Here is a 25,482-nt window from a genome sequence, read left to right on the forward strand (position 1 = left end):
TACATCAAAAACGGTAAGCACAGTGATGCACCTGAATAACAAACAATTAGACAGGAAGCTGTGCTTGAATATAGCAGGCTATCATATAGTACATGAAAGAGCACCGAAATACCTGTGTGTTAGCCTGGATCGCAGCCTAACGTTCGAAGAACACCTGCAGGACGTCAGCCAAAAACTCAGAGGCAGAGTCAATATCATCCAGAAACTCGTAGGCTGTGCTTGGGGGACTAATGCTACGTTACTTCGCACTTCCTCCTTGGCTCTAGCCTACAGCGTTGCAGAATACTGTGCACCTGTACGGGCCAACAGTTCGGACGTCAATAAAGTACGTGTTCGCCTAAATGACACCTTGCGAACAATAACTGGAACTGGCCCAACACCATGGCTCTCTGTGCTGGCAAACACTGAACCTCCCTCACTCCGCAGACAACACGCAATCCAAGGAGAAATTCAAAAAATTGCTGCTGACACCACACTCTTAAGACGCGCTGATCTGCATGGCCCGACACGATTAAAGTCAAAAATCACCCTCTGGAACCACTCCTCGAACAATAGGAATACCATATCAGTATGGAAAAACCCATGGTAACAAGCAGATGTTAACATTGGACACGTCATTAAGAACCCGGCTGATTGTGTTCCTGGCCTCAACATCCCTCGAAAAACCTGGATGGCGCGACACAGTATTAGAACTAGTGTTGGACGGTGCAACGAGCTGGTGACCAAATGGGGCTACGTGGACGATCCCCACTATGACTGCGGTGAAATACAGACGATGCAGCACATAATCGAGTGTGATATTCATGGTTTTCGGGACTGTTCACTAGAGGATCTGCATAGACTCATAGACTGTGCCATTTCTTAGCTTTGTAATTTAAGTGTTTAATTGTTAATTTTTTGTGACAAATGACAACATGTATGCCCTATAGGTTTATAAGTACTGTTATATGTATAACTAAATTTATAGTGAATAATGATTTGTTACATTTGCATGTTAATTAAGTTTCCCATGCTGAATGTGTATTGTACTGTAAGGCATCTGGCATATCGAAACCAAAATAAATAAACCTATTCCCCCTATCAGTCCTACCTCGTACGGGTCCCAGACTGATGAGCAATATTTAATGAGTATTTTATTTGAGCTACTTCCTTTTTTGATCGATTACATTCGCTGAGGACTCTTCCAGTGAATCTCAATCCGGCATCTACCCTACTCACTATCATTTTATGTGGTCATTTCTATTCCAACCTCTCCGTTCGCGTACTCCTAGGTGTTTTATGGAAGTAAATGTTTCCAGTGATTCTTCTGCAACTGTGTAATCATACAGCAAAAGATATTCCTTTCTATGTATTCGCCACACGTTACAGTTTTTTATGTTGTGGATCACTTGCCACTCTCTGCACCAAACGCCCATCCTCTGCAGGTCTTCCTGAATTTCACTACCATTTTCCAGGGTTACGACCACTTTGCGTAACATATCATCATCCGAGAAAAGGTTCATGGAACTTCCCACATTATCCACTAGGTCATCTATACACAGTGAAAAGTACCCAGCTTCTAACACGCCCTTGGAGGTCGGTCAAAGTTACTTTTATTTCTGAAGACTCCTCTCCATTCAGATCGACACGCCATATTCTGTTTCCCAGAAGCTCTTCAATCCAGTCACACTCTTGGTCTAATATTCCGTACGCTCGAGTTTTGTTTATGAGGCGGTTGTGGAGAACTGTGTTCATCAGATACAAGGATATCGTCAGGAGTGCCCCAGGGAAGGCCCCAGGGAAGTGTGATAGGACCGCTACCATTTTCTAGATAAGTAAATGATCTGGCGGACAGGGTGGACAACAATATGCGGTTGTTTGCTGATGATGCTGTGGTATGGGAAGGGGTCGCAGATGGATGGCTGTCGGATAATACTAGATGACTTAGACAAAATTTCTAGTTGGTGCGATGAATGGCAGCTGGCTCTATAAAACAGTAACAATGCGAATGAGTAGGAAAAACAAACCTGTAATGTTTGTAGTTTACTGCTTGACCGTGTCACGTCGTTCAGACACCTGATCGTAATGTTGCAAACCGATGTGAAATGAAATAAGCACGTGGGGATTTTGGCAGTGAAGGAGAATTATCGACTTCTGTTTATTAGGAGAATATTAGGAAAGTGTGGTTCATCTGTAAAGGAGACCGCTTATAGGAGGCTAGAACGATCTATTTTTGAGTACAGCTCGAGTGTTTGGCATCCGCACCAGGTCAGGTTGAAAGAAGACATCGAAGCAATTCAGAATCAGGCCGCTACAGTGGTTACTGGTAGGTTCGAACAACACAGACGCGCCTCTGAAACTCAAATGGGAATCCCAGAATGGTAGGTGACATCCTTTTCGAAGAACAATACTGAGAAGGTATAGAGAGACGGCATTTGAAGCTGAAAGCAGGAAGCCAACATACTTTTGGCGTAGGGGCCACGAAGATAAGCTACGAGAAATTAAGGATCACACAGAGGTATATAGATAGACGTTTCTCCCTCGCGCCATCTGCGAGTGGAACAGAAAAAGGAACGGCTAGTGGTGGTACGCAACGTCCTTTGGCTTGCGGAGTATGTATGTAGATGGAAATACAGAGCGCCTTTTGGTAGTCAAGGAACATGGCGTATACGTGGATGGAGGTACCTGCTGTTCGCTCTATCTGCGAGTGGGATAGGACAAGAAACGACTGACAGTGGTACAGGGTACTCTCCACCAAGCATCGTATGGTGGCTTGCGGTATGTGTACGTGGATGTAGATGTAGAACGCCTTTCGGTATTCAATGAACAGTGTGTATACTTGGACGCTGGTATGCACTGCCTTCTGGGTTTCGTAGACGGATAGAACGAGCGAAGTTTCACTCGATCTTTGTTTCCGCAACCCATATTGGTTCCTAAAGAGGAGACTTCCGGTCTGCAGAAATGTGATAAAACCCGTTCCAAAATTCTATAACAGACCGACGTTAGTGATGTAGGCCTACTATTTCGTGCGTCTGGCAGACGACCGTTCTTGAAAACGGGAATGATTTTCCTTTCTACCAATCACTAGTTATGCTTCACTGCTCTTGAGACGTGCGGTGTACTGGTGTTCAAAGAGGTGGTAAGTTCTTTCTCATAATCTGTTAGACTGCAACTGTATCCGGTCAGATACAGTAGTCTCTCGTCTGTCAAGTGACTTCAGTTGCTTTACTAGCCCTTGGTCACTTATTACCGTATCTGTCCTTTTATCATTCGTAGACTATATCAAGGAGGAACTATTGCCCGATCTTTCTCTGTGAAACAGTTTTGGAAAGAGACCCTTAGTATTTCAAACTTTACTGTGTCATCCTCCTCTTCCATGGCATTATTGTCACAGAGTGTCATCCGTTTACTGATCTGGCGTAAGGCCAAAACATTTTATGGTTTTCTGTCGAGTCGGTAGACAAAATTCTGCATTCGAATTTGTTGAACGCTTCAGGTAAGGCCCTCCTCACTTTAATTTTGACTTCATTTAGTTTTCATACGTCAATTTATCGAAGATCTCTACCGCATTCTGGGAAAGTGAAAAACATTAACCTCTAGGTCAGTGCGAACGATGTTGACAGACGATCATTGTGACGAAAAATAAGGGAACGAGAGCTGCAAAAGTTATTGCTGAACTAAATTTCGCACTCGATAACACTGTCAGTATCATAAAAACACGAAAACAGCACCATAAGTTGGGAATTACAAGGCTAGCTGCAATTCCAAAACAACACATTAGTGATGCATATACCCATAATACATAAACGTATTGCCGAAGGCACAATGAAAGCAGTCTTGTTTGACATTCTTACCAATATCTGGCAGAGCTTGCATCTGGTGTACGCCGTCCCAAACCTAAGATGAAGAGTGGCTACTGCCAAGAGCGAAACATGGCAGGAATTCAGTCATGGTTTGGGCAGCCATATCGTGGTATTCCATGGGTCCAAGGTCGCATTAATGCCAATGTGACCATTTTACCTGATCAGGTACATCCCATAACACAGTATTTGTTCCCCAACGGTGATGCTGGGTTCCAAAACGGCAGGGCCTCTGTTCACACAGCTCGCATTGTTCAGGACTGGTTTCGTGAGCACGAAGATGAAATGTCACATCTCGCTTGGCTCCAAGGGTCATCAGAGGTCAACATTACCCAGCCTTTGTGGTCTACTTTAGAGAGAAGCATGCGTATCGTTACACACCTCCATCATCGTTACCTGAACTTCCACTGTTTTGCAGGAAGAATGGTATAAGATTTCCTTTCAAAACCATATACACGAGTGGAAGCTGTTTTCAATACCATTGGTGTTTCTTACACCGTATTAGGCATAGAAATTTATTATGTTTTAGTTTCCATATTTTTGTCAATCGCTGTGCATGCACGTTATAAAGGCTGCAGTCCGACAATTATTGAACCATATCCCAAGTGGGATTCACCTGCTCCTCTATTAGGATTTTGTTACATATTGTATTCATGCAAGAAACAATCGTCTCATTTAGTCTGCCAAGCATTTTCCTGCCAGCGATTATGCTGCAATTCGTGTTGGGTTTCTGTTGCAGAAATACTTAGCGATCTTTTTACGTCACCCTATTTTATACAACAGGCACCCGCTTAGTATCTTAGGTTGATATTTAAGAGGAACATCCTGGGTACCACTTACGGACCGTCCACTGAAGCAGTCCTGAACACCAAGATTGCCCCACGAACCTCTGTTGTGGCAAAAGATCTGTTCCGGTAGAAGCAAAAGGTCTTTAACCGCTTGGGTTTTAGCATTGTCATGCAAATCATGTTTCACAATTTAGAAAAAGATTAGTTTTACTGGAAGTCTCACCGCAATACAGATTATGCAACCAGGAGTATGAACTCCGAGCCGGCCGGGGTGGCCGAGCGGTTCTAGGCGCTACAGTCTGGAACCGCCCGACCGCTACGGTCGCAGGTTCGAATCCTGCCTCAGGCATGGATGTGTGTGATGTCGTTAGGTTTGTTAGGTTTAAGTAGTTCTAAGTTTTAGGGGACTGATGACCTCAGAAGTTATGTTCCATAGTGCTCAGAGCCATTTGAACCATTTTTTTATGAACTCCGAGAGGCAGAGTACTGATTGTGCGACGTTTCCCTAGTGTTTTTTTTCCGTATTTCTGCATGTTAACTGTCACAATCTGTCATTTATTCGAAGTTATTCATGTTTTACAAGATATTTTTCAGGATTTGGAAACCTCATTTTACGCGATGTATTAGTGTTGGTAGACAACACTGAGTGTATAGAAGAATCAGCAGTGGTGAACTTGCTTCGTGGGCTGCTTTGCCCTAAATGTGATAGCTCGTATATACCTGAGTGCGTGTAATATCTTTGCTGTCCTATGCGCCACTACCTTCTAACGTTTCCAAAAGCTGAGCGTATCATCTGTGCCTCTAAATATCAGCAGGCAATTTTTCTAGTAATAAATTCGTTATTTTATTTGGAAGCTGATTATCCGCTGGCATTTCCCCTCGTAACTAAAGGGCTTTTGTATCCACATATTATCACTTCCTATTTTTCATGCTATTGATTCTCCCAATGATTGACTACGAGGTACCAACAATAAACACAAGAATACCGTCAGCAGGGGTTCTGTGGCGTCTTTGTCACCATACCCTTCCATTAATTATAGGAATGCACGAGTAATGAGGTCATAAAAATCGGCCCACGGACTGAGCCCTACGTGCACCCATCTGAGACTGTTTCCGACAGCCCGTATCACTAAGTACTCTTGAAGTAGTCGAACAAGATCAGATAGAGTGCAGTCAGTACTTGACGTTCCATCAATCGTAAACGACTATAAACTATCGAAGGTGTCGATCTTGTCGAGGTTTACAATATTCGGGAATGTGTTCTCTGCTATCATCATTGTCTCCACAGTGCCATAGTCTGTTCAATCTGACTGGCAAACGAAGCAGTGCTGACTGATACCACGAACGCTACGAATGGCACAAAATAAATGAAAATGAAGGAACTCTACAACCAGCGAAAGTGTTATTTATGTGCTGAAGATGTTTATTCCCTCATCTTCGGAAGAGCAAAAAATGCTATTTACAGCTTTTGTCATAATATGTCAACTGCAATAATACCCCTTGTTATTTACTTACAGCGACGAATCGTAAATAGTTTTTTGTAATGTAGATGGTAACATTTAGAGCACGCAGCCAACATTTCGAAGAATTGCCATAAAATCATCATCAGCAGTATTTCAGCAATATTCGAGGACTGTCAATCTGAAACTGTGTGCAGAATGACATTCACAAGTCTGCAAACAAGTAATGAGTACTAAAGGCCGCCGGCTGGGGTGGCTGAGCGGTTCTAAGCGCTGAAGTCTGGAACCGCGCGACCGCTACGGTCGCAGGTTCGAATCCTGCCTCGGGCATGGATGTGTGTGAAGTCTTTAGGTTAGTTAGGTTTAATTAGTTCTAAGTTCTAGGGGACTGATGAACTTAGAAATTAAGTCCCATAGTGCTCAGAGCCATTTGAGCCAAGTACTAAAGGCCAAATGTGAAAATACAATACTACAGGCGGTCTTACTTTGGATTCTGTTGATCACAGAGATGGAGAGTTCAAGTGTTTTGTATAGACCTCTGGCCTACTGACCATTTCTATATGTATCGGAAGAACTGGTATACTGTAGCTATCGTAGAGTACAGGCTCAAAAATCAAACATTACGCACTTTTTGGAGCCCAGGCTTATCTACGAAATCGGTTGGCTTCTTTTGCTTTAGGTGTGGTCTAGGGTGGGACTTAGACGGCTAAATAGCTCCATTTCTTCGTGGGCGATTCCTGAGAAATCTCGAATAACCACGATTTTTGGGTACGAGTTGTGAGAATGATCGTTCCTATAATTTCTGTTCATGGCAAATCATCTTAATGTTTACCATATATTCTTAAGCTGATATTCTCAGGGAACCCTGTAAATTTTTTCGACATCATTATCTGTTAATGAAATCTGAAGTTTCACGGTTACCGTACTTAGGCAGAAAACCTCAAAAACCCGGTTTTGTCCGGTTCTGAGCCGTGAGCCACAATTACCATAATAACTAATCGTAGAAATTGGGTCAAATGTTAACTCTACACTCTTTTGACATTTATCTAGAAACTCCGTTTTCCGGTTTTCGAACGTATGTATCCGTTATCATGACACAAGCGAAAAATCCTGACTTTTTGGATCCAAGTGTGCCAGTAGTGAGGATGGCAACTTCTATAATTTCTGTTCCTGGAAAATCGTCGAAATTTTTTTAAGATATTCTTAAGATGATGCTCTCTGGGAATCTTGAATTTTTTTTTTACAGATCATTGTTCGTTACCGAGACACAGAGTTTAATGCACGAAAAAGATGCACATAATATCTGGTCTGTGGTGTAAATGTAATTTTAGCTGTAGTAGTCAACAAACGGCAATGGTTCAGCGGTCGTAACAATGATTCTGATGTCTTCAAACTTTGTTTTTAGTTAGTAAAACTATATGGCGACGTGACTCTGGAAAACTGTCACTTCACGGCTGTAGAGGCTGTCTTCAGATGGAAATTATTTCATGATGCCACCTGGCCACCTGGCGTAAGCATATCACAAAGAGTTATCATACGGAATTCTTTGTACTTGCAAATCAAACACCGCATTTTTTGGCATTGGTTTATTCAAAAAATGTTTTCCACTTTCATGTACAGTAGTTTAAAGTGAAATTGTTTTTGATGGGAGACAGTTTTGTGTTGACTTCATATTATATGTACTTATTTGTTGATTATATGTATCAAAGTATGTAAATGTTTCAAAGTATGTAAATAAAACGTCAAAACTTTAGTGTTAATTGACCTACATAATTTGTTTCACATAAGCAGCATACTTTGCTGTAACATGGAGAAGAAGGGAACCAGTTCAGAAACGCACACAAAAAGGTGAATATGGCCCTCTTTAAACAACTCGCACAGAGCAGTGGGGAACCAGCTACCTCAGCCCTCATTCAGCCATTCTCATCAAAAGTTTTGGCATGCTAATTATTCGCACTTTTTTTGTTGAGAGAGAGTAGCAGAGAGACGGCTGCTGTGGAAGGAACAGGAAACAGTGCCAACGGGAGACAAAGCGAGAGGAGACAGTGTTGGTGGGAGAAAGCAGCAGTAAAAGAGAAATAGAGGTGGATGAAGACACTAGCGGTGGAAGCCCAAGAGAGAGAAGGGAGTGGAAATGAAACAGAGAGATGAGCATAGACCATGCATAGGCTTGGGGCGTCTGTAAATCCCCCTCCCCCCACCTCACCGAACGGTGAACCTTTGTCCACTTTACCCCATCCCTTGTAATCAAGTGTTAAAGTTTCACGGTGTAGGGGTCGAAATCTCGAGCAGACTCTCCCCTAGGATATATGTGAAGAAAAAACTATGGTGACAGAAGAGAAAGACAGAAGACTCTAAGCGAGAAAGAAAGAGACAGTGGCAGTAGTAGAGAGAAATAAAGGAACAAATCAATGGCAGTGTGAAACAGAGACAGTTAACATGGCATAGAAAGAGACAAATGGTTCAAATGGCTCTGAGCACTATGGGACTTAACATCTATGGTCATCAGTCCCATAGAACTTAGAAATACTTAAACCTAACTAGCCTAAGGACGTCACACAACACCCAGTCACCACGAGGCAGAGAAAATCCCTGACCCCACCGGGAATCGAACCCGGGAACTCGGGCGTGGGAAGCGAGAACGCTACCGCACGACCACGAGCGGCGGACTAGAAAGAGACAGTGGTAAGAAACAGCGAGTGAGTGAGATGGAAACAGTCATAATGAGAGAGACATACAGGACAAAGTGCCAACGGGAGAAAAAGGAGACAGCGTTAGAGAGACGTATTGTATATAGACAGTGGCAGTGATAGGGAGATGCTGAGTATGATGGCTTCGCTACAAGGAGAGCCTGGTCGAAAGAACTGAGAATGCTCTGTGTTAAAAGAACGCGAAAGTGTTCGCATGCCAAAATGTTTGTTGAGGAAGGCGGCTGGTGCCCCTGTTTTCTGTCAGTGTCGTTTAAAGACGAGAATTTTCGCCTTTTTTGTGCTCTGACAGGAGTATTTTTAAGCTGGTTAGCTTTAATGACCACATTCAGAAGGTTTTGCTTCTTATGAAATGCGATTTATTTGTAATCCCGTACGTATTCTGCAGTTTTACGGTGTGTCAATAGCAAGTTACTTGCCTTTAAAGTGTTTAGGATAGTGAATTTTCACTAAGTCAGATGTGATATCCTAGTCCATACCAACTCTTATCGGCCTTTACAGTGGGGAATTCATCGTCCACTGCCTCAAGACAAGGTGAAAGCGCCTTATAAACCTGCTCCATGGACGAGATGTCTGTAAGTCAGTTACGAGATTGACATAGCTTGTGTAACAAACTGTGGCATTGTATGATGGTTCATAACGTTCAGGAGAGGCATGTAACTAACCACACAGTAGTACTCCTAACAGCCAGCATGTCGGTGTCTCTGAAACGAAATTATCCTAACTGTGGCTAGAAATCCTTTTCCTATCTGTATAAAACAAATAAATACCCTCTGGAAGGCTTATAAACTACTCACAAAGCACCTACCATCAGTGTATATAATAGCATGAACTCTAGGCTAGAAAAATTACAATAAATACGACTGACACTGATTCGTTACAGATGAACAGGAGCTGTAAATTACGGAAGTGATCATAATGCAGCCACTGCAAAAATATAGGTGTGCAAAGGGTAATACTATATTTTAAAGGTATACAAGCGTTTTTTATATTGAAATTCATATATTTCTCCGAGATCCAATATATTGTAGTGAGAGAACGACTATAATTTAATTATATGTGTGTATATTTAATCTATAGATACAGCATACGATGAAGTTAACGAGTTTTACAGTGGATATCTGTGTTTGCGAGCCGGTGTTTAATTTAAATGATGGATGGTGTCTCAGATAAGATTGTTCTGTTGAGTAGATGTTTCGGGTAAAGGATGATAACATAAAACTGTGAGAACTACAGATTGCTATGCAATGTCTGTCTCCCAAACTGAAACCTATCAGTCATAAGCCTTTCCTTAGATATAATGACTTCATCCACCTCTCATTGTCTGGGTTGTTTTAGTAATGTTGTTTAATACACGTTTTTCCCCACCTAGCACGCATAACACTCAGTTGTTCTATAACTCCATAATCAACAGGAATGGCTACATTATTTATGCATATTGGCATTGACATCTAATTCATTTGCACGTTTATTCCTGTTCTGTTATTTATTTTCATTTCCTTTCTTGTCAGCTGGAGATAAGAATTTAAAAACAGCGCTTTTATCTGTTGCAGTGCCTTACATTCGTCTTAAGATCTCATCGTTCACTTTAATTTTCCTCTGTTATTACTCTCAATTGCGCCTTATTTATGTACTTCATTTCTTTTCAAATGATAGCAATATATGGAGCGGGGAGCTATGGTAGGCCAGAAAACAACTTCATTCACATATTGTATTTGCTCCTCAATGGCATCATCTTTAAGGGAAGTTAGTTAAATATTAACAAAACAACTTCAAAATTTTTAGAATCGGTATTCAATATAATCTTAAAAACAGAAAAATCAGTATTTAAAAGTGTATTCAGAATACACTTTTACAACTAACCAATAAAAAAACATTTCAATCATTAAATGAAATATCCTTTTCTGAAGTATGTAATGGTTAGGTACACCATTCTAAAACGGTTTCCCAAACATGGTCATATTATTATCACTTCAGTTACGAAAGTAACCCATACTAGCAGCCGAAATTACTACAACGCAAGAGAGCACAGTTACAAACAGGTAACAAAATCATTACATAAAAGGGGACATTGACATTTTTTGCAAATGATAAACAGCAATGAAAATGAAATTCGAGCCGAGAACAATTACAGCCTCCACTCTACACCAACGCTCAATATTCGTCTGCGGTGTTAACTTATTCACATCAATAAGGAATATTCTGAATACAACTGGACATCTATATGAAAAGGAACGCATTACGATGACACATGCTACATAAAACTGAAAGTCACTTGAATTATGAGTGACACACTTTGCCTCTCATAAGTTGCTAAAGTAGTACAAATATTCACATAAAATGACAAGTTTGTTCTCAGCACATTAGACGTCCATGTGACAACATATTTACAGCCTTTAGCGCCGTAACTCCAAGACTTTGCATTTGACTGGCAAAGTGCCACATGGCGTTACAGGGCACATCTTTTCAATGTAACAACAATAATCACTTAATTATATTTTTAATTCCAACAATATCCGGCCAGGAGCACCATAAGTAAATTGATCTTCGATGGGTCTGTCATAGCAGCTTGCTGTTTAATAAAATTCAGGCTCATCAGATTCAATGGGATTCCGGAGTGGTGGTGAATGTAAATGCACTTTACCAACCGCTGCATTACGTGCCGAGCATCCATCTACCTTAACTCAATGGCAAGTGTTTGAGACTTGTTCGACGATAAACGTCATTCGGTTGGCCACGCACCACCCACGGGGAGTGACCATGGAATAATGCAACAATGCATCCCTATAGTCATTGCCTCACTCTTGAAAACTCAAACAGAAGAAGTCAACCTGTCTCATACTTGGCGTACACAATTGTTGCAGTCCATCCGAAGCACAGTCTACAACACAACAAACAGGTGAGACTAAGCAGTGACTACTACAGACAGAGTGAAGGTTGACGCAGGCCCGCCTCTTCGCGCGCCCCTATCGCGACACCACGGAATCCGACACACAGTGACGGACTAGCGACGTCGCTGGCGCACTGGCAACTTACCGATAAGAGTCGGCACGCAGCTCATCTCTGTCTTGTTTTACCAATTGCTCCACTTATTTCTGAAACTTTTGTAATACCAAATAATCGTAGCTCAACATGTTCGTAATTTTCCTCTTAGATTACCCTGTGCATTGTTCCAGAATGTAGATCACAAAAGTGAGGTTTCAGACTGATAGTCTGACAATATGCACATTAATGTGTTAACATCTATATCCACAAAAAGAAGTGCATTCTATAGAAGTCCCCGACTCTTCTTTCAGCGAACACTAAATGTTTCCCAAATTTCAAGATAGAACTATAAATCATTTTGGTACTAACATTTTGATTAGTCCGAAGCAATAATTGATATATGGACGAATGAAAACTTCTTAGATACTTAGCACGTGTCCAAAGATGTTTCTTTCTAGGTCATTGGCCCGACCACTTTTATCAACGAAGTCGTCTGCTGTTATTAGATTATGGCAGCGAGCAAACACACACACACACACACACACACACACACACACACACACACACGCACACAGACACACACACACACAGACACACACACACACAGACACACACACACACAGACACACACACACACAGACACACCAATAAATAAGCGAAAAGTTGTAAACGTTGCATAGAAAACAACTTAGTGAAAACTACATGAGTAAGTAGAATTGATTGTGATAAGGAATTGATTGATTACTGCGAGAATATTACGAACGGTACATCAACGTTTCTGCAGTGAGATCAGATTATGTATAATGACGTAAATGGTGTATTCAGCAAACATGATTACAATGAAAATATCTGCTATGAAACCAAATATGTTGCAGTATCTATATAACGTATGTAACTCACAATATTAGGAACATAATGTGTCTTATTAATCGTATCTTCATTACTATGAAAAGACATGATCCTGTGGCATTGATAGCAATGGAGAAGTTCGGTCTCCGAGTTGCAAGTCTTTTAAGCCGACGCTACACTTGGCAGATTTCGTGTCGATAAGATTTAATGATGAGTAGGTCAACACAAAACAGAGAAAATCTCACAACCGGCCGGGAATCGAAACCGGGCCGGTTGCATTGTGGTAGAACGCGTTGCCTTTCAGCTAAAGGGACTGACTTATTATAACAAGAAAGGTTACGTGTTGCGGATGATCTGATCCTGCGTCAGAGAGTCTTATAGAGATTTAGATCTTTATTTATTTTATTTTTTTAGAGAGAGGCACTATGTGATCAAAAGTATCCGGACATCCACAAAAACATACGTTTTTCATATTAGATGCATTGTGCTACCACCTACTGACAGGTACCCCATATCAGCGACCTCAGTAGTCATTAGACATCGTGAATGGGGCGCTCCGCGGAACTCACAACCCTGAAATGTGGTCAGGTGATTGGGTGTCACTTGTGTCATACGTCTGTACGCGAGAATTCCACACTCCTGAACATGCCTAGGACCACTTTTTTGATGTTACAGTGAGGTGGAAACGTGAAGGGACACATACAGCACAAAAGTGTACAGGCCGACCTCGTTTGTTGACTGACAGAGACCGCCGACAATTGAAGAGGGTCTTAATATGTAATAGGCAGACATCTATCCAGACCATCACACAGGAATTACAAACTGAATCAGGATTGCCAGCACCATGACAGTTAGGCAGGAGGTGAGAAAACTTGGATATCATGGTCGAGCGGCTGCTCATAAGCCACACATCACGCAGGTAAATGCCAAACGACGTTTCTCTTTCTATAAGAAGCGCAAATATTGGGCGATTGAACAGTGGAAAAACGTTGTGTGGAGTGACGAATCACGGTACACAACGTGCCGATGAGATGGCAGGGTGTGGGTATGGCGAATTCCCGGTGAACGACATCTGCCAGCGTGTGTAGTGCCAACAGTGAAATTCGGAGGAGGTGGTGTTATGTTGTGGTCATGTTTTTCGTGGAGGGGACTTGCACTCCTTGTTGTTTTGCGTGGCACTATCACATCACAGGCTCACATTTATGTTTTAAGCACCTTCTTGCTTCCCACTGTTGAAGAGGAGTTCGGGGATGGTGATTGCATTCTTTCAACACGATCGAGCACCTATCCATAATGCACGGCCTGTGGCGGAGTGGTTACATGACAGTAACATCCCTGTAATGAACTGGCCTCGACAGAGTCCTGACCTGAATCTCATAAAAGACCTTTGGCATGTTTAGGAACGCCGACTTCGTGCCAGGCCTCACCGACCGACATCGATACCTCTCCTCAGTGCAGCAATCCGTGAAGAATGGGCTGTCATTCCTCAAGAAAGCTTCGAGCACCTGATTGAACGTATGCCTGCGAGAGTGAAACCTGTCATCAGTGCTAAGTGTGGGCCAACAACATATTGAATTCCAGTAGTACCGATGGAGGGTGCCACGAATCTGTCAGTCATTTTCAGTCAGGTGTCCGGATACTTTTGATTACATAGTGCATATTAGGAAATTATTTTGTTACTATTAAATTAACAAAGAAGTTAAGTTCATCTAGTGATTACTCGAACGTCTTTCACTGTTGTTCAGTACTATACAAGCTGTCTTCCAATATCACATTCGCGTAGGAATTATAATTACGGCAAGATATTCTTCCTCGTCGTATTTAAATGAAAGGAGTTCCTCGCAAACGGAGACGAGCAGAATATCCTTTCAGGTCACTCTGCCTACTAACATGAAAAAGCTTCGCAATAAAACGCTGAATCTACCCGAACACTGTGTTAATATGGATGACTATAATTTACTTTTACACAATTTTGTTTCTGGATCAAATAAAAACTCGACTTTGGTTCAATGCTATTTGAAGTGGGTACATTGCTAATCGGCAGGTGGAAACAGAATGGAAGATTATGTAGCGATTTTTTTTCGGTCTCATTACGCTGGAGGGATCATATATACTCCACCTAACAACAACAGTGAAACACTCACAAGGGAACCTCCCCATCGCACCCCCCTCAGATTTAGTTATAACTTGGCACAGTGGATAGGCCTTGATAAACCGAACACAGATCAATTGAGAAAACAGGAAGAAGTTGTGTGGAACTGTGAAAAAATAAGCAAAATGTATAAACTGAGTAGTCCATGGGTCACATATGAAACATCACGGAGTTTGTGGGTTCAGGAGCACCGTGGTCTCGTGGTAATAAGTTTAGTGTCTGTGTTTTGCGACCGCATCGCAAAACCGTGCGATTAGTAGACGAAAGGACGTGCCTCTCCAATGGGAACGGAAAACATTTGATCGCAAGGTCATAGGTCAACCGATTCCTCCACAGGAAAACACATCTGATATATTCTATACGACACTGGTGACGGCATGTGCGTCACATGACAGGAATATGTTGTCGACCGACCTAACTTGTACCTTTTGCGAATGGGTAAAAAGACTCTTCTACCTTGCCCGATTTAGGTTTTCTTCTGGATGTGATAATTACTCCCAAAAAAGTGATGAAAACATAAGAGTTTGTCACATAAACTGGAAATAAAAAATTAAAATTTTCACTCGATTGAAGATTTGAACCAAGGACATTTCGTTCCGCCGCTGCTCACGTTACCACGAAACCACGGAGCTCCTGCAGTCCCAGCGTCCTTGATGTTACTTATCTTCCCATGAACTACTCAGTTTGTATATTTTGCTTATTTTTTCTCAGTTCCACACAACTTCTTCCTGTTTTCTCAATTGATCTGTGTCCGGTTTTTCAAGGCCTATCCACTGTGCCAACTTATAACTAAATCTGAGGGGGGTGCGATGGGGAGGTTCCCTTGTCAGAAGACATGACCAGATGTCATTGTAATTTAGCGCACTTACACATCATCGGCGGATGTGTGACAGACTAGAGTTGCAAGTCTCTGTGAGGTAGTACTGCCGGGAGAGGGCATTAGTGTTGTTCGTGTGTAGTGTTTTTACCAAACCTGATTGGGTAGACAAGGAGTGTGAAGATCGCCAGCTGTTGAGAGACACACAGTGCGACATAGAGATGCCTCTTTTTTTTTTTTTTTTTGTTTGTGGTTTTAGGGCGCAAAACTTCTATGGTCATTAGCGCCCATGAGATGCCTCTTGTACGTGTGAGACAGCGTTATCGGCACCCGGCAGAGTCTTACATGGACTTCACTGTTGGCTGATTGGTCGCATCGTGCAGTATTCATATCCACATTTTTGGAGCATTCGGAAGTGACAGTGGCCTCATGTTGGATTTAATGGAACCGTGAGAGTACGCATACCCGTCGACAAGGTTCAGGTCTACGACCTCTGACCACCACAAAAGAGAATCGCCGTACTGTGCGCCAAGCGGGTAATGACCCCTTGCAACATTATGTGTAATTCCACACCATCCGTCGGGTATTAGCAGCAGCAGAACTAGAGAACTGTTGTCACCAAAACAGAAACGGCTGCGTCTGGAGGGGCACTATGAGCGGGAACAAAAGATCACTGGTGAACGCCGTCGCATTGTTCTGGGCGAGGAATCGCAATTCTGCAGTAGTGCGGATGACCATCGTCGGTGAGTGTGGCGGCAGCCTGATGGGCAGCCCTATTCTTCCAATGTTTTAAAGAACCACAATGGTACTGCTTCTGGCGTCATGGTGTGGTGACCCATCTGGTATCACTTCACGTCACTGAGGGAACTCTGACGGCACAACGCTGCGTCACGGACATCCTGCCTTCTGATGTGTTACCTCTCATGTGACAGTGTCACACAGCTCGCACACACGTGGCACGTGTCTCTACGAACTGTCTATGTGGTGTTGAGACACTTTCGTTGCCAGCAATATCCCTAGATCTGTCTCAAACTAACGTGCGTGGGATCATCTCGGACATCAACTCCGTCCCAGTGACAGTGCCCAGAATATATAGAACCAGTTATATCATCTATGGACCAGCTTACCTCACGAGAGTATAAAAATGGCTGTATCACATCCCTCCCATCTGAACCAGCCATTTATCGAGACCAGAGAGGGTACAACTTCATACTCTAATTGGGCTCCTGCTGTCAAGTTATTTGTAAATTGAACTCGATTTAGTTATTACTGAGATAATATCAAGTACCCCTCCAACAGTGAAGCTTCGTTTCTTTTTCTCCTGCACTTCAGTTTGCTTCATTTTTTTTCAGACAGTGTAAGTATAATCTTCAGTTTCCGTACGAGATGTCAATCGCTGGTTCCACGACGATAATTCATAGACTGAACAGGGTATCTAAATTATGCTTATCATATGGATGTCCAGTTGTACCAGTTGTGTGCCGAATATTCCTTATTGACGTGAATAAGGTCACACCGCAGAAGAATATCGTGCGTGGGTGTAGCCTGGAGGCTGTAATTGTTCTCGGCACGAAGTAAATATTTGCCAACTTTGCCACATTTACAATTTTGACATTAGAATACGTTTCTGAAGGGTTTACGTGAGAGTTGTAGGGTGGCAGTCCACAATTTTTACACCACGACGTTTTTCATACATTTCGTAATCTAAATCTCATTTTATTGTTGTCGGATACAGCAATAACCTGAAGAACGTTGTTGTAAAGCATAAAATTGTTTGCGTTGCAATGTGTTTGTTATGTCAGTGTGTAATTATTTCCCTAAGATTGTCTTATAGTAAGCTGCATAATGCATAAAATTAATTTCGTTCATAATTTTGTATCTACTTCTTGTGAAGAGCTGTATATTGTATAGATAATTTTCAGAAGACTGATCTGTGTTCCTTGTATTAGTATCTAACTTGCATTACATTTCAATTTATAAAACGGGCTAACAATTACTATAAGGTGTGATATTCATAACAACGGTATGAATTAAGTGTGTAATTGTGTATTACATTTTTGTTGGTTTGTATTTTGGTGCTAACAAAGAGTCTAAAACAGCACATTGATTTCGCCTAGTTAGAGGAATTTGAAAGAAGCATAACGAACTACAATTTCCCTAGTGTTTTACTTACTGCCGCTTAATCGGTTTATAATCAATATGGCTCATCGTCATAGGGGGAATACTTTCTTTGAAAACGATAGTAACTTTTATTTTTACACAGGTAGTAGTGTATAACCTGTCGGTTTCACATTCTCTTGCGGAAAAGGTTTCTTTGAAGCTTTTTGCATCTGAAACAGCATTCTGCCTTAGGATAATGCATAGCTTTGTTTAATTTTTAAAGCCTATGAGTGCTAAAGATTGCTGGATGCCCAGAGATCATATGGAATATCTCGAGTCCGAATTGAGACGACTGTGACAAGAGAGGTCGAGTGAGAAAATGCTATAATAAGGACAGTGACTCGAAGTCGTAACATCTAATCGTAAAGTAAAATAATCAAATATAGTTTTTGGTTTTTCTGGTAATGTTTCACTGTTTTTACGAAAGTCGTCACAGAATTAAATGCTTTACCTTAATGTTCATTTCAAAGAAAATGAACAGTAGGGATTTATTTTATCGCATGATATCGTATATACCGCTCATATAACATGCCTTGGTCCTCCACGGTTGTGTGGCATGATGGAGCATGTTTACTAAGATCAGTTAAGACTGTCATTCCTTAGACTAGCAAACCTTGCAAGGATCACGTATGACAATGTAATGTCACCAAAAGTAATTAAGTTTCCAACCTAACAGCCAGGAGTGCCTTTTACTGTTTCTTCCAGAATGTGCTCAATGCCTACGTCATCCGATATATTCCAGGTACCTACTGTGAACCAGGAAACCAAGCAATGGTAAATAATTACAGTAAACTTATTTCCTCATATTTACAAAATATTATATTGTACCATTAAAATGTGTTAACTGTGAACTGAAAGTAATGGTTATGTAAGAAGTGCCGGGTGAAATGGAGTAATATGACCCAGGAAGTTCAGAGTGTCGTGAGGTACATACTTGACAAGGGAACTGCAATAAACATTCGATATCGCAGCACATCAGACAGGTTTCACAATGGAATAGCTGAGTCCCCATGGTGCCACCAGCCTGAAATAAATCAGGACCGCTCACAAGATTAAAGGGGAGCTACGTCATCAAATGGACATCTCAGTGGCTTTGGTGCAATGTAACACAGAAAGAACATAAATCGATTTCTACGGAAACTTCAGGCAGAAATGATAAGGAGCATTTAATCGCAAAATGTGTAGATGGCGGCTGTGCCTTAGCCGACAGCCGAGTGTAAGGTGGTCCTTTTGCACATGGAGGAGATGGCGGAGCCCTCTCGCTTTGTAAGTGGTGACTGTGGTAGTGACGATAGCCAAAGACAACACAGCCTCCTTTCCACGGAGAAGACGGCAGAGCCATTTCAGACAAACAGACCTGAGAAATAAAGACACCAATCAGGTAAGGGCGTTTTCGAAAAAGGGTACTGGGCCACTGAAGGCAGTGTGACCAGGCAAGGCCAGGTTCGTGGTGAAACTTTCAGGACCAGATCACAGGGACGCCTGTGACATCCAACTGAAGGCACACAGAGGGTGCAATTAGCGTGCACAAGATGCTGGAACAAGGTCGTGTAAAGTGCCCAGTGAGGAGACTGCAAGACATGCTATGTGGTGGCAATACAGGCTGGGCAGAGGACATCAGCAGTGCCCTGGCAACCAATGGAGGATAAGTGCTTGAAACACATGTAACAACCAGGATGTGAAGACCCCAAGTGGGCCAACTAGGTAGCAATGGCTGGAGAGGACAAGGTGGCAGGTGGGTCTGAAAGTGAAAGCTCTAGACAAATTCCCCAAGAGGTCATGAATGCCCTGTCAACAGCAGTAAGAGTAGCTCAAGGTAGCGAGCCACCCTTGGATGGAAGATGTACTGTGGCTGTAGAAGAAAGTGCAAGCAGGACTCATTACAGTTAGTGGAGGGCTGCTACCAGGCAGAGAGGGAGTTGACCTGGGAAACATAAGCCATGCAGGCCATATCAAGAATGCATAATAAGACTACAGAAGTTGGAGAGACCTGGTGTGGCCAGGTATTGCAGCTAAACTTCCACAACTGGTGTACAGCAGGTGCAAAGGCGTTTGTGGGGCAGCATGTGACGACTGCAATGAAATAGGTCTTGGTACCACGACCAAGTCAGGGTGGCCATAGTCACATTCCTGCAGAAAACGGTATGCGCACCTTGAATATGCTTGTCAGAGAAGAAGCTGAGAATGTGAGACAAGCGAGACTTGCGCCATGTTGCGTGGTACCCTGGAAGGGGAAGCAGGAGTCTGAGGATGCGAGCTGAATGTTGACAACAGGCAGGAGACCAAACCAAAGGCAACATGTCAAGAGGGAACAAGGCACCGTCAGCTGAGTGAGCAGAGGACAGAGTTTTAAATGAACACACCATCATTTGACTGTGTTGATATTAATTACCACCCAGGTTTTGGCCTTGTATGCCATTTCAAGTAACTGAGTTTATGTCAATTACTTGAAAACGACATAAAACGCAGATACCTGGGTCATAATTAAATAAACAACAATACAGTCAAATGGCAGCGTATTAATTTAAAACTTATTGTATGACTGTTGTTCAGCAACGTCACAAACTGTTTAGGGGACATAGTGTGATCAGTATCCCATTGAGGAACAGACATAATGAATAGAACTAGAGTCAAAGGAGCAGGACGTGCAGACTAGGAGGAGAGTGTGAAGTAGACCAGTAGCTTGTGGGCTCATGGTGTTTTGACGTAGACTGGTAGGTTGTGGGCTGGTGATGCTTGGCTAGTTTCGTGCATGCTGGCAGGGTGCAAGCCAGCCATATGCAAGGTGGCAGTTTGTGAGCCAGTGGTGTGTGAGTCAGCAGCATGCATAGGGGCAGCATGTGGGTGAGTGAAGTGTATTCCAGTGACATGTAGGCTGGTGGTACATGTGCCAGTGGTCTGCAGGCTGGTGGTATGCAGGCTGGTAACATGTAAGCTGGAAACTTGTGGAATAATAGCATGTGGGCTGGGTGGGTATGGGCTGGCAGTGAGGAGAGTGCTGGTAGTGCTGGAAACTGAAGAACTGGCACTAGGGCAGGTGTTGACAGATGAGGGCACATCAAAGCAGGAGTTTCAGGACTTGGATGCAGCTGCAATAGAGCAGGAGATTCCAGAGCAACAGGAGACAGAGAAGGAAGCTTTGGAGATAGAGACAACAGAGCAGCAGACTCTGGAGCAGGAGCACCAGACCAGGTGGCACTGGAGAAGAGGGCAACAGAGCAGGGATGGTGGAGGTTTTGACAGGTTCACAGGGCTGGAATGGCAGGAGCCAGAGGCGCAGGAACTGGGGTCGCTGGAGAAGGTGGCGACAAAGCTAGAAGCATGGTAGCCAGTGGCGCTGCAGCTGGTGTAACCAGAGCCAGAGGCGTCAGATCTTTGGTGCTGAAGCTGATTGCAGTAGAGCCAGTGGTGCAAGTCCAGTGGGACCACAACCAGTTGGCCAGAGCTGGTTGTGCTGGAACCATGAGCACCAAAGCTTTAGGTGCCACTGCCACAGCCATGGGAGCTGTGAAAGCCAGAGATAGGGATGCTGGGGCTAGAGGCTCGCACTGGGGGCACCAGAGTGGGGGATGGTGCTGCTGATGATTTAGAACCAGTGCATCCAAAACCTGTGGCACTGTAACTGTGGCTGCTGGAGCCAAAGAAACTGGAGCTGGTGGTATCAGAGCCAGTGGCACTGGATCTGGTGGCACTGGAAGCTGTAGATGCTCTGAGGCCAGTGGTGATGGCGCCAGCTATGATGGGGACCAAGAGGGACGATGCTGGGGCAGGGGAACTTTGGCAAAGAGCGCTGGGATAGTGGGTGCCACCGAGTTGGGCACCAGAGAAGTGGGGACCATGGCACAGAACACCAGGCTAGGAGGTACTGGAGCAGTGAGCACTGAAGCAGGGTACACTGGGTTAGGGGGTGCAGGAGCGAGGTTATATGAGGCAGCACAAAATGCTGGTGTGTGAGAGGCAAAGGGGCCAGAAGCCAAAGTTCTAGAGGTGCAAGGAGTGAAACAGTCAGAAAAACAAAAATCTATGGAGGTGTGTCGTTGCAGTGAGGAAGTGAGCCATAAATCCAAAGCAATGTCGAATTTTGAAGGAAATGCAGATAGAACTGGTGGGTGCTAGGTGGCACACAGGAAGTTGTGCTGTCCCATCCATTGCATTTGTGTGCATCGATAGTGAAGAGTGTTGTGACAATCGAGCAATGTCTTGGGCCAGTTGGTGCAACTGGTGACTCCATAACGGGCCAAGCTTCTGGAGTTCTGACATAGAAGAAGCAAAAGCGCAAGTGAAACGAAAGAAGAAACACGAAACAGAGTCTAGTATCAAAAGGAAGCAATAGGGTGAAATGAACAGGGTAAAGTGCAAAGTTGTGATAGTACAAGACAGAATCAAGTTGAGAATGGGAAAAAAGATAGAGAAGAGGAGACAGGAAAAATACCTGGTTGAGCGTTGGACTCTGGGGTCAAAGTGTCAGAAGCAAGACGTAGCCAGGTGAGAGGAGAGCAGACCTTAAATAAAATAAATTTTCATCTCATTGCAATTTTGTTGTCATGTAGTAGGTGATGTTTGATTCTGCACAGCATATGAAAGAGTCTCAGACATCATTAAGATGCTGGGGGAGGGTGGGGGGGAAGGATGGTATCCAGTATGCGGCCCACATGGTGCGCCATGTGGTTCTGACACAGACTGGCCAGAGAACGCTGACAGGGTGACATCAGCAGATGAGAGACAGATGTTGGAACCAAAGGTGGCCACCAGTATGTAGGATGCAAGCAAGCAATGTAGCAACAGCTGGAGAGTAGTCGATGGCAGCTGCCCCCAAACATATTCGTGCTAGATGAATGTCCTGAGAGGCCATTAGATGCCATGTCAGCAGCAGTAACATGATCCCATCAAAACAGCCAGACTTGGAAGGAAGGCTTCCTATGGCTGCAGGTTTCTGGCTGAAGGTGCAAGCAAGCAGCTGCTGACGTAACAGGCTGGTGAACAAGAGGTGTGATATCCTGGTCCGATGCAAGAGGGAAAGAATGGCGCTAATCAAATCAATTCCTACATATGGCAGAATGTGCCAGTGCATGTGCCTGTCGAAAGAGGTGGTGATAACCTGCAATGGGTGAGATTCACAATGAGTATGGAGGTGACCTGAGAGAGGAACGGTGCTCCTGCAGTTTGGACCACCTATCCACAGCAGGCTGAAGAGAAGGTCAAACCAATGGCAACATGTTACAAAGGGACAAGGCATGGACAGCAAGGTCGACAGGAGAGTGAATGTTGTCACCACTGAAGTGAGAAGGACGACATGGACAGGAGGCAAAGGAGCAGGAAGCACAAGGGATGGCAGTGTATGGGCCGATGGTGTGCAGGCCACTGGTATGTGGGCTAGTTACATGCAGGCTGGTGGTGTGTGAGCTGGTTGCACGTCAACAGGAGCAATGCATGCCAGTGGAGTGCAGGCCAGTGATGAGGAGATAGCCAACAGTGGCGAGATCTGAAGAGGTGGTACCAAGCCCAGTTGTGCCAGTGGGAGATGGCGAAGCGGCTCTGGAGCAGGAAGCTCTGGAGCAGGAGGCGATAGCGCAGAAGGCTATGGAGGAGGTGGTGATGTGGCAGGTGGAGTCGGAGCAGGAAGCAGTGGACCATGAAGTACTGGAGCTAGAGTCGCAAACAGGGCCGGAAGTGCGCCAGAGAAGAAGCTGTTGTTGGGGGCTGCCACTTTTATATCAGAGGAGGAAGCACTACATTTTGATCAGCAGGGGAACAGAGGCTTGGAGGCCGGAAAATGTCAGGAGAGAAACATTGGAATGAACAGGACCATAATGGAGGTGGCTCGTATCAACAAGGCAGGTGGGCTGTGAATCCAAGACATTGTTGAATTCTGAAGGGATCAGGAGCAACAGCCTTAATTACATTATCTTTTCCCTTAGCCTTAGCTTGTTTTGCCTCTAAGCAAATTCCTTTTCATTTTGCTGAAGGAGTGTCTGAATTAGTTCAGGGTTTAATATTGTTGATGGGCCATCACAGGAGTTAGGTGGTGTTCAGGAACTTCTGTGCACAATGGAGTCGCTGTGTGGTCCAATGTCAAATAATGCAACTGTTGACCTCGTAACAGCCCAAGCAGCAGGAGCGATAGTTCCATGTGGAAGAAGCCATGGAAGAACAAGAAACGAGACCACAGAATAAAACATGAAAGAGGGTCCAATATCGACAAGAGAAGTGGATGCGTGATGGAACAAGGAAGAAAGCTGCGTTATCATGAGTTAGATACAAGGAGAACTAGGGAAAAGTAGGCAGAGAACAGAAAATGAAAGAGTAATACTACTTGGTTGAGTACAGGACATGGCATGAAGCCCCGGAAGCAAAACAGTCATTGGCGGTGAGACGAGGGAGTACAGAAAAAACAAACAAACAAAAAAAAGAGCGGTTACCTTATCGTCTCTTTAGTGTCCCATTGTGGCTGATGTTGGTTCTGGATAGCAACTGAAACCGTAATGAAGGAAACTAAATGTTGTCCTGATTAGACGAGAGTTTGTCACTAACTCAATCATAGTTCTTAAGGTGCAAGGTGCGTACACTATCGATTGCCACGAAGAAACACCGCTGAAGGCAGAGTCTGCATAGGGCGCACCAGCGGTGTCTTAGGCGCTGGCTAGCGGCGACGAGTCCTACGGAATATATTCGAGGACTACCGATGTGGAACGTTGAGACTGCAATTCACATTGATTGGAGATTAGCTGGGCGGTGTCCTATACAGGCCGCCCATCAGAGGAATACCAGGAAGTTGTCTAGCATCACGTACTTACGGAAGCGAGCTAGTGCCGGCTGCATCCGGCGGATGTGGCGCCTTCAAATACAGCAACGGCTGCCACAGCCAAGATGAGCTGCGTCTGAATTGCAGGCGTCTTGATAGGGTGGCAACCCGCAGCACCCTGATGTGCGGCCTCTGTTATGAGGCACCAGCCAGATGCCGCGATGTGTGCCCAGGGAGTGCCAAGGTGCATCATTGTTTACAGTGCATACGAGTAAGCTTGTAGATAACGTCAGATCCGCCATGAGGCTACTACAAAATGGTATGGTTGTCGATAAGAATGTGCAATGCCGGAAAACTGTAGCTAACAGCAGAAACATCTGCACAGGACTGACGAATGGTGCCTAGACTGGCACTTGACACTCAGCGTACATGAATGTAACAAATTGCGCATACATACAAGAAGAAGTCTCCTACAGTACAATTGCGCAATTGGTCACAAAAAGCTGGAAATAGTAGCTACCGTAAAATACCTAGGAGTGGCTCTGAGCACTATGGGACTTAACATCTGAGGAGGTCATCAGTCCCCTAGAACTTAGAACTACTTAAACCTAACTAACCTAAGGACATCACACACATCCATGCCCGAGGCAGGATTCGAACCAGCGACCGTAGCGGTCGCTCGGCTCCAGACTGAAGGGCCCAGAACCGCACGGCCACTCCGGCCGGCTTCTGCATGTTCTGTCTGCAGGTTTCTCTTTAGTTTTATAGGCTTCAAGCTGTCGTTGGCTGAAATCTCTAAGCAAAGAACACATTGTGGTTGTTCCTCATTATTCAAAAAAATGCTGGTAAAGCATAATTTCAGATAATCAACTTGGTATTTACGCTCTTTGGTTTGGCGTTTAGAAGTAATGTTGCTGACAGGAACAAAGGTCGATGCGAAGTAATGTACTTTGATTAAATTCGAATCATTTTCCTTATTAGA

General features: G+C 43.8%; 1 protein-coding gene across 1 annotated transcript in view; it reads left to right on the top strand.

The window, feature by feature from the left end:
* LOC124545652 (neuropeptide F receptor-like) overlaps positions 1–21,086 on the top strand; it is a 116,183-nt gene extending 95,097 nt beyond the window's left edge. The window contains exon 6 of the mRNA XM_047124598.1: positions 20,663–21,086. Within this exon, the coding sequence (XP_046980554.1) occupies positions 20,663–21,086 (424 nt within the window). The remainder of the gene's footprint in view (positions 1–20,662) is intronic.
* Positions 21,087–25,482: the final 4,396 nt, after the last annotated feature.

The sequence above is a fragment of the Schistocerca americana genome, chromosome 8 (assembly GCF_021461395.2).
Source record: "Schistocerca americana isolate TAMUIC-IGC-003095 chromosome 8, iqSchAmer2.1, whole genome shotgun sequence".
NCBI classification, from domain to species: Eukaryota; Metazoa; Arthropoda; class Insecta; order Orthoptera; family Acrididae; genus Schistocerca; species Schistocerca americana.